Here is a 15,138-nt window from a genome sequence, read left to right as displayed (position 1 = left end):
AAATTGATGGAACTTAGTTGTATCTTGAGAAAAAACATTCAATCTACCTTCCTGTATATTATTGACATGATAGTTAATACGCAATGTGACACTACAGTTCAGTTGCTTCTGATCACACTGGAATACAGGCTTTACAAATCTTCGTTTTTTCCGTCTTCCTTTAACTTAGGAATTAACTCATTACAATAAGACTACAAATGTGCACTTTGATTTTATTTAAAGGCATATGTGCATAATTTCATTACTTATATTTTTAAAGAGTATACACTTCATTAATGTGTTTGTTAAAAAGAAAAACCATTTTCTCCTTAAATGTTTAAAATGTCAAGTTTAGGAAGTAAATAATCCATTAAACCTCAGGAGTTAACTGGTAACTTTTTTTGATTCAAGCTAAATTGGCCTGTTTGTAGTTCACCTTCTTAATATCCATAATGAAAGATCAATTTTTGGAAACTCAAAGAAATCAAATACAGTGGACCCTTGAACAACATGTGTTTGAACTGCTTGGGTTCACTTATACATGGACTTTTTTCACTAAATATGCACCACAGTACTACATGATCTGTGGCTGGCTGAATCCTTGGATGTGGAACCACGGATATGAGGATTTTCGATTTTTGACTGTGCGGAGGGCCGGCACCCCTAACCCCAGCTTTGTTCAAGGGACTAACTACACAGCACTTAGATTGTACTTAACAATTATTTACATGGCATTTACACTGTATTAGGTATCACAAGTAATCTAAAGATGATTTAAAGTACAGTTGACCCTGTAGTATTTAGTGAAAAAAAACTGGCATTTAAGTGGGCCTGCAAAGTCCATACTGTTCAAGGGTCAACTGTAATTTCAAAACTCACAAGCTTCTATAAGAATTAGTGTTAGCCATTCCTCAAAATACAGATATGAAAAGCTGCATAAACATTTTTTTGCATTGGCTCACAAATTTAAATGAACTCAGTTTTAGAACAGTAATTGAAAGCATAGCTTCCAATGGTATGGGAGGTACAATCTGGGTCTTCTCTAGCCCTTAGTAGCTGTCGGGCCTTGATCAAGTCACTTCTTCACAACTCTATCATCTGAAGCGGGGGACTGGGACAGTTCATTCATATTCTGAAATTCAGACTCCCACAGAACCCCTAAAACTGTATGTATATGCATTTTGGAAGGAAGCCGGTGCAAAGTTCTCAATAGATTCTCACAGGTAAACTTCATCTAAAAATAAGTTTGCAATATATTACTGATCACTTCTAAACTGCTCCAGCTCTAAATACTAGTATTTCTTTGTGGTATAGGAACTCTAAGATGGCTCTCAAGATTCCCTGGTGTACATACCCTTTATAATCCCCTTTACTCAAGTGTTGGCAGGATACGTGAATATGATGGATATCATTCTGTGATTAGGCTATGGTATAAGGCAAAGAGAAAGGGATGTTGCAGGTATAATTAAGGTACTAATCAGTTTGGCTTTGGGTCAATCAAAAGGGAGATTATAGGGCTTCCCTGGTGGCGCAGTGGTTGAGAGTCCGCCTGCCAATGCAGGGGACACGGGTTCGTGCCCCGGTCCAGGAAGATCCCACATGCCGCGAAACGGCCAGGCCCATGAGCCGTGGCCGCTGAGCCTGCGCGTCCGGAGCCTGTGCTCCGCAACGGGAGAGGCCACAACAGTGAGAGGTCCGCATACCGCAAAAAAAAAAAAAAAGGGAGATTATAATGGGTGGGCCTGATTTAATCAGGCGAGCCCTTTAAAAGAGAGCTTAGGGCCTTCTCTGAGATCAGATTCTCCTGCAGGCCTTGAATAAGCAAGCTGCCATGAGTCCTGCATCTGTAAGAAAATTATTCTATAAAATCACTTGGCCTATTATAACCTCACTGGCTTACTTTGAACCAGGTTTTTGTTTACTAAGAAACATGAATTATGCAAAGTACTATTATGTTCACCTTCTGGTAACTTAAGCCATTTGTAAAAACCATGCTTTGTATGCAATCTATTTGGAACCATATGTTGTAGTTACAGAAATACTTAAAATATAGCTCAAGTTGTCTCTCTCAGTCCATTTTGCTGGAGGGGTGAAGGAAGGTCAAAAGCTTGGTTTGGACAGGGAGAAAGTAGAAGCAAAGATGGTGTCACCTGAACAAATTCAGTCAGTTAGAATATTCATACGTCTATACCGAAATTAAATAACTTAAGAAATTTCTTCTGTAATGTTGGGTCTATATCAAAAGCTTATGAAAGACAAGCAAACATAAGCCACTGAGTTACTCTAACTTTACACTAATATATGAAAAAATCCACACAGCACACACACACGCCCCATGTAAAACATTGCTTTGAGTTTTAATGTTTATCTCCCCAAGACAGCCTAGCCTGCACTCTACTTGGATAAATTTTACAAGCTAGTTTTCTGCTGCTTCTAGTTTTAAACTTTAACCATGTTTCTGATGACAAGGAATGCTGCAAAAATACTCTAGTTCAACAAAGAGTTATGATCACAAAATAATTTTTATCCATTCTACAGTGTTTCAGAATTACCAGTTGATTTTTAAACACAAAGTAGATATAGATGCTAATGGTGGCTAATCTGGTATGTTTCTTATAGCAAACTGTTGTTCATGCAACACTTGTGCTCAAAGGGGAAGGCACAGGATTTCCTACAATGAGCCACCTTATAAAGAGTTCTTTTTGTACAAATTAATTTATGTCACATTTAATTTAGTGTGCATAACCTCGAAACTGAGGCATTATTCCAATTTATAAAAACCACTTGCATAACTTTTATGCAAGTTTTAAAAATACAAAGTTTTCTCCCTAAAGTGGCTCAAAATAGATTGTTCATGGCTGCCTACATCTAAGATAAAAAGATTCTAAAACGATTGAACAGATTAGGCATATTATTAAAGGTGTTCAAACCATTACTTGATTTGTACATCTACTCAAACCTCTTCATCGGTCTTTATTCAGCAGTACATATGCACCAAATTCCATTTTAGAAGTTTCCATATCATTTTCATAGAAAACAAAGTTTGAAAACAAGTAACATTTAAACACAGCACGGTATTCTACCACAACTGAAACTTTTTTCTTCTTCTTCTTTACAGGACTCAACAAAATCTAAAAATGAACTAGGCTGTAGATTTACCTCATGCAAAGATCTTTATGTTATCTCTGAAAATGAAAAGGATGGCTTTTTAAAGCACATTTTACTGTTTTATACTATTATGGTAACTTGTGTACTGCAACACAGTCTATTTTGAGGGAAATTTATGGTTTTTTTTCATGCAAAAATCTACACAAATTAGTTTTGATGATATGGAAAGCTTTTCATAGCATCAAACATTCATCTGGTGCAAATGCACAGGGAAACCTTCCTGAAAGTTTTCTGACTTGAGAAGCAACTAAAAAGCCATACTAGGTAAAGTAAATAAAAACTAAAAACAAAACAAAAACCCCACAAAAAAAAACCAAACAAACAAACAAAAAAAAAACTAAAAAAAAAAAAAAAAACCCAAAAAAAAAAAAGAGGGGGAAAAAAAAGGAGGGGTGGGAAAAGGGAAGAAGGGAAATAGAAAACACAGGCTGCAGAGTACACCAATGTCTGCTGCTGAACTGGTCTTTGTTTTCATGTCCAGTGTACAGTAACACTTATGATCTCACTTTGATGATTTACTAGGTTTGTTATCAGCCCCCTGAAGGCAAATCAAGCTTGCATGCGTTCACATACAGCACCACAACCATACTCTCGTACACAGTCACTCCAGGACTAGGAGTCTGCTTCATGAATGAAGAGCCCTAGATTTCAAAGATGAACCTGGCTCTCTATCACTGAGCCAGACATTCATTCAACATTGTCCATTCACACACTGCTTCATAGCAAGGCCTGGGCTCATTTTCCTTTGACTTATATGGGCATCCTATTCTCTTTTATGCTTATAAGGCTTGAAGATGACATTACTGCACTTTCTCCTCAGCGGATATAATGTCAATGTTCCTCCTCAGGCACTGAATATCTGTGACCTGTAGCCCTTTTACTCTGAACAACCTAAATAAGCATTCATGTAAAGTTTTCATTACATTTTGCCACTCATTCTCACTCGCACCCACTCGCCATCGTGACCTCATTTGGGCATTTTCCGTGATTCCAAATGAAATCTTCACATTTTCTTTCCCGATTTAATGCAGCAGCAGATCCCATGAGCCAAGCTTGATGGATCAAACCTTTTTATATATATGTGTATATATATATATATCTCAGTGCTGCATTGTACCTAACTTCCACAACATCTTTCTAAAACTGGAACCCTTCTGTTGGTACATTGGCAGATGAATTGAAACCAAATGTTCCACCTTGTATTGCCTCTGGAACAAGACTAGGATCTTCATCAATCTAAGGGAAAAAAGGAAAAAGAAGGTGATAATTAGTTTAAAAAAAAATAGCATTGTAGTACTATTTCCATTTAAAAAGCATGGGAGGGCTTCCCTGGTGACGCAGTGGCTAAGAATCCACCTGCCAATGCAGGGGACACGGGTTTGAGCCCTGGTCCCGGAAGATCCCACATGCCGCAGAGCAACTAAGCCCATGCGCCACAACTACTGAGCCTGCGCTCTAGAGCCCGTGCTCCACAACAAGAGAAGCCACCGCAATGAGAAGCCCCCACACCGTAACAAAGACCCAACACAGCCAAAAATAAATAAATTAATAAATTAAAAAAAAAAAAAGTATGGGAGATGATGGGTGCCAACACTGTCCTACCACCCCTTTAGAAACCTGAAACACTTTATAAAGGCTTTTTCTTAAGAGATGCCAAAAAGAGAGGAAACTTAAGAGAATATGCAAAACGTATATCTTCTGAAAGAATGAAAGAGAAGTAATACATTGGAAATGGTCCTACATCTCAGAGTATACTCACTGTAATGCTACCACTTTTGGAGAGTAAGTGTATTCTTTGCTTTATCTCTTAATAGCAATTGGAGACAAATGACTTTTGAGCTTAAAGTAGTAAAATAATAGCTCTGCTAAAAACGTATAATATTCTTTCTATATGCTTTATATCTAAACGTTGAAATTCCACAAAATTATGCACCTATAGTGTAGTTCCTATAAATAGGCACATCATCTTTATTATTCTTTTCATGATGCAACAGAGTAAACAAGACCTGCACGTTGAAGTATCAGAAATCATAAGGCTTTATGTATACCTAATTATCAATTAGGACTTCTAAAAACCCAACTTTAAGACATGTGACAAAAACTACCTTTAAAAAAGTATACTTTTCAACTACTATTATATTTTAAATAGGACTTAGCTTGATAATCTGTAATTCTTCTTTAGTATTGTCCTTGTCAAGTTAATGTTCAAATCATGCATGCTTAACAAAATATTTAATAACATTCCATTTTTTTTTGAAAAGTTGAGAAAATAATTCAAGAGATCCACTGGTGGTTCTATCTATAATCACTATAATTTTCTAAGAAACAACTGCTTTAATTTTAGATTTAACTTTCCCAAAGAGGTGATACTAAAAATAATTCTTTAATTTCAATTACCATATACTGACAATCCGAAGATACTCTTCTGGACTATACCTTACATTATATAGTAATATATATATTATTATAAGAAATAATTATATTTCTTGATAATTTTTTTCATTTTATCTATTTATCTTTGTATTAGTTTTTGGTGACCAACTAAAAATAACAGTGACAATATATTCAAATACAGATTAATTATTGTCATAATGGATTTATTATAGGATATACTACTAGGCTTCACTGTTTTGTTTATAAAGACATCAAGGGAAAATAAAGCCTGATTTATCCACTGTCAAAAATTCTTTTTTTTTTTCTTTTTTGCCATTACAGCTAGTACTACTTTTTAATACCTTGAAGGACTTTAAAATACTCAAATATTTGTACTTCTGAAATAAGTAACATTACTGTCATATATCTATTTCAATTCCATTCCCCCCAAATACATACATATATGTCCTAGCTTACATTTCATCCAGACTTATGCTTATACATAAAACTAAGAAAATTATAAAATTATTAAATACATCATCTGAAGAGAAGAACTGATCAATGATCTCATAGGCCAATTTGTAGATGTCTTCATTTTCATGATTTTGAAGTTGTTCAATTTTCTCCAGTCCTGTAAGAAATTTTATGAAGTGAAATAATGGTAATATTTAAAAAGCAGTGACAAAAAAAGTTACAATAATCTTGGGAACACAAAGTCCAATTTTGAGGAATTTATTCTAAAGGTGAATCTTATAAATAAAAAGGTTTTATGCACAAAGATATAGCATATTTATCTTTTAAAAATTATCTGAGTATCTAATTACATATAAACATAAGCAATGGGACATCTACTCAGCAGAATAACTATACACATCAGTGTTTATAAAGAGTAATAACATGTAAAATTGCTTTGTTAAAAGTTAAAAGCTGGGAGATCCCTGGTGGCCAGGTGGTTAGGACTCTGGGCTTTCACTGCTGTGTGGGCCCGGATTCAATCCCTGGTCGGGGAACTGAGATCCCACAAGCCATGTGGCATGGCCAAAAACACACACACATCCCCAAAGATGCAAGGAAAAAAAAAGTTAAAAGCAAATTCCTTCTACTTTGTAGCATCTGCCAAGTTTTTCTAGTGAGCATTTAGGAAAAGAACTTTTAAGTACTCGTGATTAATAAATATGAATGTTAAGACAGCTATTCAAGTATAATGAAAAATGATCAAGATCAACCACAGTATTTCAGGGGAAAAGGGAATTTTCCCTGTAAATATTAATAAATTTATTAAATCATAGGCAGAATATATTAACTTAACCTATTGATATGCAAACTGGATATTGTTTTGCTTTACAGGAGTAATAATTACTTTTAAGGCCTCTGAATTAAAGTGAAATTGCCCTTTCATGAGTGTTCTTCCTTTATCTATTCTTTAAGTGGAGGAAGTTGTTATGGGCATGTTTCTCACTTTTCACATTCTCTTTATGGGGCCCTTCCATGAAAAAGTTTAACTACTACATATAGGCTGAGGACTTATAACTCTATGGCTTCATTTCTTTTCTGAGCTTCAGATGTTGAAAATCTTAAACATGTATGATAATTCCACAAGGATATTTCAACAGGTATCTAAAACTCAAACTATCCAAAACACAATTTGTTCTTTGCCATTCTTCATTTACGCTGTTTATTATACTGTATTCTTATTGGTGATAATCAACAACAGTTTGAAATCTGAGAGACAGACTAATAAATTCCCCTTACCCTCAATACTCTATAATCAAATCTCAAAAACCTTAAAGTCTATCCATTTCTTGAATCTTGTCATCTCCCCCTTTTCTCTATTATCACTGCCTTCATTTATTGTGGCCTCAACACAATACATAGAAACCACCTAGGTGGTTTCCTGCTTGTCTCTAAATGGTTCCATTCCCCTCATATCCATGGCTCCATTTAAATACATCAATTCACTAGGTAAAATCTTCCAATGGCTTGTCATACCCTACAGCAGAATCCTTTGAGAAGTTTATAAGATACATATTCCTAGGGCTCGCCTCCAGTGAAGTAGGCAATGCTCAAGATCTATATTTTTATTTTAATATATAAAAATAAATTTTTAATAATTAAAATGTTTATATGGTAAAAGAAAAAAACATACAAGTAGGAAAAATTTTTAACAATTCCTGCTTTTAATTTTTCTGGTACTCCCTTTCTAATTATTTCCCTAACAGTATTCCCCATGTCCTGTTCCCAACTTGATAGTTATGCATTTTTTGTTGCTGTTCTATTTGTCACTTTAATAACTTTAAAAATACTTACTTCTTATTAATTTTCAAGCCTCTGAACTCTACTAAGGAAGCTGAAGATACTGGTTCTCCTACTCCTAGTTACCTCTCCCTCCTTTCATTTACTTCTCAACTTCCATCAGAAAGATCTTTACTTTTATGCTTATTCAGGTTGATAACATTTACATGTTATTCCACAGCCATATCTGAGACTTCCATGTTCTGTCTACATGTTAATCCTAAGGGTTGAAAGCTAAGACATGTTGTTTATCTTCCTGGTGGCTCTGGTACACTGCCAGATTTGGGAACTACTGCCCTAAAGTATCTGCTGTGCTACAAAGCTTCTAAGACTGCAGGGGCCTGGTCAATGGCTAAGTCTGCAGCCTTGTCTTTTGGCAGTTTCTATCTCATATTTTGTGATTCAGCAACACTAAACTACTTATAATTTGCTGAATGCTATTTCTCACCTCAGACTTTGCTCATGGTGTTATTTCTGCCTGGAACACCTTTCATCCCTTTTTACTTTATTAATCCTTATTCATCTCTCAAAATCCAGCTCAGGTGTCACTTCCTGCTTCTTCCAGGATGGATTAGGGTATTTCCTTTTGTTGTACATTTCTATTAGGGTAATTAGCACATTAAATCAGTTCATATTTATCTCCACGACTAGACTACATGCCTTGAGGGAAAGGACTGTGTCTTGTTTACCACCGTCTTCCCAGTACCTTAGCACAGTGCCTGTTCAATATATGGCAACAATTCAGTTACCTAAGCATATGCAAGAAGCTGAGCAGCACTGTACATATAGAATACACTATTTACTTTATTCTATTACTTGATTATCTAAGACAGAAAAATACAGAAGTGCTGTATTAGTTAGAAAATAAAAGTAGTTACAAAAAGAACATTAAAATGTGGAATAATATCAATAGCTTATAATAAACTTACCTCCACATTCTTCTATAAGATTGGCTATGGTTTCTGCCTCATCTTCAGCCATTTTTAATATATTACTTAGTCCATCGAGTACTACTTGCACAACTTGTGCATCTTTTACAGTCAGCAAATTGCAAAAAGGTGGGATAACATTTTGTTGGATTAGGTAGGCCACCTGAAGAATGAAAATACCATGATATGATAAGTGTTAAGTGAACTTCATGCGTGCACCCTATTATCTCACTGGAATAATTTTTTTTTTTTAATTTTCATTACTATCTATCTAGCTAGCTAGCTGCGTTGGGTCTTCGTTGCTGCATGCAGGCTTTCTCTAGTTGCGGTGTGTGGGCTTCTCTTGTTGTGGAGCATGGGCTCTAGGCACGTGGGCTTCAGTAGTTGTAGCACCCGGACTCAGTAGTTGTGGCTCATGGGCTCTAGAGCACAGGCTCAGTAGTTGTGGCGCACAGGCTTAGCTGCTCCGTGGTATGTGGGATCTTCCCGGACCAGGGCTCGAATCCACGTCCCCTGCATTGGCAGGCGGATTCTTAACCACAGCACCACCAGGGAAGTCCTCACTGTAATAATTTTGACTTTAAAATCTTGAATATGGAAATATGACCTCACCTCTCACATGATAAGTTAGACTACATTAATCTAACCTTTTCTTTTTAATGTAGTATGTTAATTTTACATGAACTTAGAAAAAAAACTAAAGTGAAAATGAAGGAATCACTCAAGTTCATATGACACATTTCTTTGCCATAAGGAGTACTTCCTTCAGAGATCCTTTCTAACATTAAGAAATTATGAAATCAGTTGAGAGGCTGGATGATTATTTTTTTAAAACTATAATTGTTCAATTTGAGAGCATCCTCTCTTTGCTATAACATTTAGCACTCATATATACCTGGCCACCTCTCAATCTGCTATTCTATTGGTTCCATAAAATTTGCAAAATATTATTCTATCATTTTTCTATTTAGTTATTTCCATGTATTGTATTTATATTCTACTCTGTATTCATATTTGAGTGAATTCACTGGTCACCACCAGCCTATACCTTATTTGTGACAATTATCAGCTCCAAATTCATCCTTTTTCACTTGTCTGTGAAACATATCTGGGACTTTTTTTTTTTTTAATTTAGTTTTGGCTGCGCGGGTCTTAGCTGCAGTATGTGGGTTTTCTCTTCTCTAGTTGTGGCGCACGCGTTCCAGAGCGCGCGGGCTCAGAGTTTGCAGCAGGCTCTCTAATTGAGGTACATGAGCTCAGTAGTTGTAGTGCAACTACATCGTGTAGCTGTAGTGCATCGAACACATGTCCCCTACATTGTAAGGAGGATTCTTTACCACTGGACCACCAGGGAAGTCCCCCATATCTGGGACCTTTAAAACTCATTTTCTTTCGCCAGTTGGCATAATGTTAAGCTTTGTCACCTGCACAACTGTGAGAGTAAGTGCCTCTTTATATTTTATGCCCTAGGCACCTCACATTGTTCACCCTAGTTCTTAGTCCCAGCTTTTTGGCTGAGTTTAGTTCCTTGTTTGATTTGCTGCCAGATAATTTTTGTTGTTGTTCATTTGTAAGGAGAATCTGTGAGGCAGTTTCATTCTGCCCTATTAACCTAAAAAGTCTTGTTTTTTTCTTAACACTGTTAAAAAACAAAAAAAACAACCCTGACCGTAAGTGCTTCATCTTACCACGGATTAGAAAATTCTTGTAGGCCAAGAAAGAAAACACTTCACATCTACGAAATATAACTAAAGGAAGTCAAGGTGACACTTTTATGTATCACAGAATGCCTGTTATCTTGCTATTATCTTAAATTATGATTTACTAAAATCTAAATCTTAGAATTATTGGTACTGTTATTTTATCAGTTTTGAGAAATAAATAAGAGCTGAACTTACTTGATCTTTCCTTCCGCTAATTGTTAAGTTACTTATGGCCCATGCAGCTTCTTTCTGAGTGCCAAAATCTCCCTGTAAAAGCAAAGTAAAGAATACAAATTGCAATATAGGGTAAACTGGAAAAGGTGTTTTCTGAAATGATTTTTCAACTGCTTATTCCCCTAGGTTTTCTTCTAGCCTTTCTATATACATATAATACAGATAAGGCTTTGAACTCAAATTACCCTAAACAAATGGAGATTCCTTTTTGTGAACTTTACCGGCAACAAATTGACTTGATATTGCTGTTCAGTAATATCAGATTAAATGAAGTCAATGATAAAATAAAATCAGTCAAAAAAAAAAGGAAATATACAATTGTACTTTAATCAAAGAAATGTCAGGGTAAGGTATCCTTTTAAACACATAAAGTTTTAAAAATGAAAATACCCACCATTAATGACACTGTCATAAAGCCATTACCCTCATATATTGTCTTTCAAATATAAATTGATAAAATAAATTTAAAATTCATTTAAAAAGTCATATATATGATTTAGTAATCTCACCTTTCAGAATTTACCAAGCAAATAATTCAAAACAAAGTAATATGTATCTTTCCATATAATGTCTTAGCAGCACATAAGAGTCAGAAAGTAAAAGCAACTTAAACAACAGAGGAATAACTAATTATAGCAAATCTAAATAATAAAATAATAACCAGCCACTAATGTTAAGATGACTAGCAACTTGGAAAAATGCTTAGGATGTATTAAGAAAAGAATATGTAAATAAGAATGAAAATTAAAACTGAAGTGGATTAACACAACATTGTAAATCAATTATACTTCAAAAAAAGAAAAACTGCAGTGGGATATCTACTCTCATTTATCAGATTGAGAAATCCCAAATATGTGTTGGTGAGACTGGCAGGAGTGTAAAACGGGACAATCTTTCTAGAGGTGGATGGGCATTATATAGCAAATTTACATATGTGTCTATTTGTAGATCCAGTAATCCTAAATACAACCTGAAAAAAAACATGGAAAAAAACTTTACATAGGCATTTCCTTATATTTAAAGTATAAACAATAGACGAATAAACCAAAAACTAATAAAAATGATCATCTGTAAAGGAAGGGAAAGAACAGGGAGGAATGGACAGAAACAGAAGTTAGACCTCTGTGTACATACCTTGAAAACAAAGTACATATTTTTTACTTGGAAACTATAAATGCTTCATATAACCACAACAAAATAAAAAACAAGGGAATTCCCTGGTGGTCCAGTGGTTAGGACTCCGTGCTCTCACTGCTGAGGGCCCAGGTTCTATCCCTGGTTGGCGAACTAAGATCCCACAAGCCACACAGTGTGGCCAAAAATAAAAAAATAAAAAACAAAACCTAAAGTAATTCCCCCAAATAAAAAACAAACAGAAATAACCTAACTGTATATCAAGCTGTATATGTTAACCACACATAACAGGAACTATTTCAAGTGACATTATTTTTAAGTACACCATTGATGGAATACATCCTAAAGACAAAGAAGTCCTCAAGGAAATCTCAAAAGTGGAGAAATCATGTTGTTAGTGTCAATGTAGTCTTGTTATTTTGATAGATTTTATATTATATATCTCAATATATAACTCAAATAATTATGTTCATGTTTTTGGAAGATTTCTAGCATAAAAGAGATAAAAATATAAAATCGAAGAAGTAAAAATAAAAACACTGCTATCTTAAATACCCAGTAATATCTGATAGCTTCCTTTCATTCATGATTTGTTTTTTATGAATCTCATGTTCATAAAATTACAATATGCATATTTTTCACTTTCTTAAAAAAAAAAAAGGTCACCTATTTTGTTCATTCAAGCCTACATACCAAGACAACCTTATAGCAATGATTATCCTTAGTACCTGAACTATGATCTTTAAATACCATTTGTTACAAAAAGGAACCACGACACCCTGGAAAATAGTTAATTCCAGGCGTAGATCAGGAAATATACAAGGTAAGCCTGGGAATCATATCACATCCAAAAGGTAGGAAGCTCTCAAAAACTACTGCAGTGATGTAAAAAAGACACAGGCACCAAATTTAAGAGGTTCCCATTGGTCAGGGACAACCTGAACGTCAGAAAGAACAGCTACAAAGGACTAAAACTTATATAAAAAATATACACATATGTAAATCCATAATTTCCTTAATGACACTAAAAACTTTACACTCGTCTCCTTTTGAGGTCATTAGGGAACCATGTCATTCTAAAAACAGTGATAATGAGCAGGGATCAAACATTTGTCTTGCCTTTCCTATATGAAATATGTTTTAGAGTAAACCAACAGTTGATAGGGAAAAGCTCTTTTTTCTTCTTTATTGAAGAATCATGGCTAATACATAAAGAATGGCAGAATTACAAAGTCATCATTTTGCAGTTCCTAGTATAATAAGTGATCTAGGTAATGATCATCATGACTGCCGAAAAACCATTATGTGAAAGAATGATGAATAACTTTATAATAATTGGCTGGAACAGGCTGATAACATCTGAGCTGACTTAATCTAAATATCACTAAATGTAGGACAAACAGATAGAATGTTTCTCCTCATGTGAATCATTAGTGCATGATTGAACCCGATCTACCAGTTTATAGGAAATTAGCCTCTACTACCAGTTTGTAGGAAACATGGAAGAAAAGAAGATCGAGATATCCTCTCTTTAATTAACAGATCAGTGTTGAGAAAAAAATCCTCATGCTGTGAGTGGACACTTTAAACTGTCTCTTTCCCAAACATTAATGTAAGCATGCAATGATATGGCGTATGATTAAATAGCACACTGTTTGATCTTGGGCAATTTATTTGTCTATACCATAGTTTCTTCATCTGTCAAATGGGAATAATTCTTAACCTCACAGAGTTACAGTAATAAAGAAATAAAGTAATATATGTAAAGTGCTTGGTACAATATGTAAGCATTTATAGTCAGTAGTAGTAATATGAATTTTTAATAAACTTCAGGATAATGGTAATTTTGACAAAAGAATGATATAGAAAAAGGGCCAGGGGTTTCTAAAAGGAACTATCTCTTGTATATAAAAAATGCTTGAACGTTTTAATATTAATACTATTTTACTGTACTACTCATGCCATTGTATAGGTTGTAATTAAACAGAAAAATATATATTCATATAATTCTTTTCCTCTTACACAGAACATACAATATGACTTTCTTACCTTATCCAAAAGGTGTATTATCATTGGTACAAGATTGGCATCAATTACTGCCTGAACCTGCTGCTGATTTCCTGCGGTGATGTTAGAGAGGAACCACACTGCTTCCTGTAGAACAAGATCCTTTCAATATTTCTCATTAAAAAATAAAATCTGCAGCTGAACTAGGAAAAAGCACATTCACTACAACGTCCAAATGATTTTATGGAGTATGTTCCATAATAAAAAATTTAGGAATATGAATTCCTCTATCCCCTTTCCATATTTTTCTTTGGACAAATTGCTAATGACCCTAGTCTAAGTTATAATGAACTAACCCTTCTAAAAAATTCTTGAAAGCAATGTTCCCAAAGACTAAGACTCAAAAGAAGCTTGGCTGAACAAATACTAAGGAACTGATGAGCTGCAATACAAATACAAATCCTAAAACAATTGTAAAGGAGATTCAGCATCCTCTTCACATAGCGTGCTTTATTTATTCTCTCTTCTGTTCTGATTGAGTCGTAGCCAAAGTAGATAAATCTCTCAATTATTCATGATAATGGAGACACAAAAACTGAAATAGTGGATTGTTTTAGTATACTTATTTGTAATAGTCATTCATTGCACCATCTCTCTCAAGAGTTAAAGTGGAACCAGATGTTTGACAGCTTTATTGGTCTACCTTAATGATCTTTTTATGCTACCCTTTACACCACAATGTGCTACTTCTACCAAGTTGATTACAAGTCTTTTTTTTTTCATAGACCATAAATGCATACTAAAAACACAGAATGAAATAAGACAAAATATCTGCCTAATGTCCTATGTAGGATATTGCTATAATTTACCAAAGTTAATAAACTTATTAAACATATGAATTTACTAAAGGGAAACATTTTCTCTATTTTAAAAAAGTAGTAAACAAGTTTTACTCCTAGTGTGCAGTAGGCTCTTTTGGATCAGATCACAGGATCACGTTTAATGAACCTGTTAGAGATTTTAGGGTGCTAGGCTACTTAGGTGAGCTGTTCTTGGGTTATAATCATCGGCAATGTTGTAATCAACAACCCATGTATTTCTACAACAGCCTCAGATGCACTCCAACGTCAGCATCACCAGTCAGTGCCCCCTTTTCATAGCCTCCACAAGCACACACACATGCACACACACTCTATCAAATAGCTAAAAAATATTAAACTTATATTACTTAACTTACGTATTAAAATCTTCCAATCATACAACATTCAACACCCAATTATCTCTATTTCATCATTTCCAAGAGAGCCAAATGTGCACTG

General features: G+C 34.7%; 1 protein-coding gene and 1 non-coding gene across 3 annotated transcripts in view; both read right to left on the bottom strand.

Moving 5' to 3' along the window:
- Positions 1 to 2,310: 2,310 nt before the first annotated feature.
- KPNA4 (karyopherin subunit alpha 4) overlaps positions 2,311 to 15,138 on the bottom strand; it is a 55,499-nt gene continuing 42,671 nt past the window's right edge. For both annotated transcript variants that reach the window (XM_027112887.1, XM_027112897.1), the window contains exons 13-17: positions 13,862 to 13,966; positions 10,640 to 10,711; positions 8,742 to 8,904; positions 6,057 to 6,151; positions 2,311 to 4,383 (exon numbers count right to left, since the gene is read on the bottom strand). In XM_027112887.1, the coding sequence (XP_026968688.1) occupies positions 4,285 to 4,383; positions 6,057 to 6,151; positions 8,742 to 8,904; positions 10,640 to 10,711; positions 13,862 to 13,966 (534 nt within the window). In that variant the 3' untranslated portion in view covers positions 2,311 to 4,284. The remainder of the gene's footprint in view (positions 4,384 to 6,056; positions 6,152 to 8,741; positions 8,905 to 10,639; positions 10,712 to 13,861; positions 13,967 to 15,138) is intronic.
- LOC113624013 (small Cajal body-specific RNA 7) lies at positions 14,795 to 15,118 on the bottom strand. The gene has a single exon (XR_003434168.1).

Source organism: Aethalodelphis obliquidens, unplaced genomic scaffold (assembly GCF_003676395.1).
Source record: "Aethalodelphis obliquidens isolate GAN/ISIS:26980383/991018 unplaced genomic scaffold, ASM367639v1 scaffold1, whole genome shotgun sequence".
NCBI classification, from domain to species: domain Eukaryota; kingdom Metazoa; phylum Chordata; class Mammalia; order Artiodactyla; family Delphinidae; genus Aethalodelphis; species Aethalodelphis obliquidens.
This window is presented reverse-complemented; position numbering and strand designations above follow the sequence as displayed.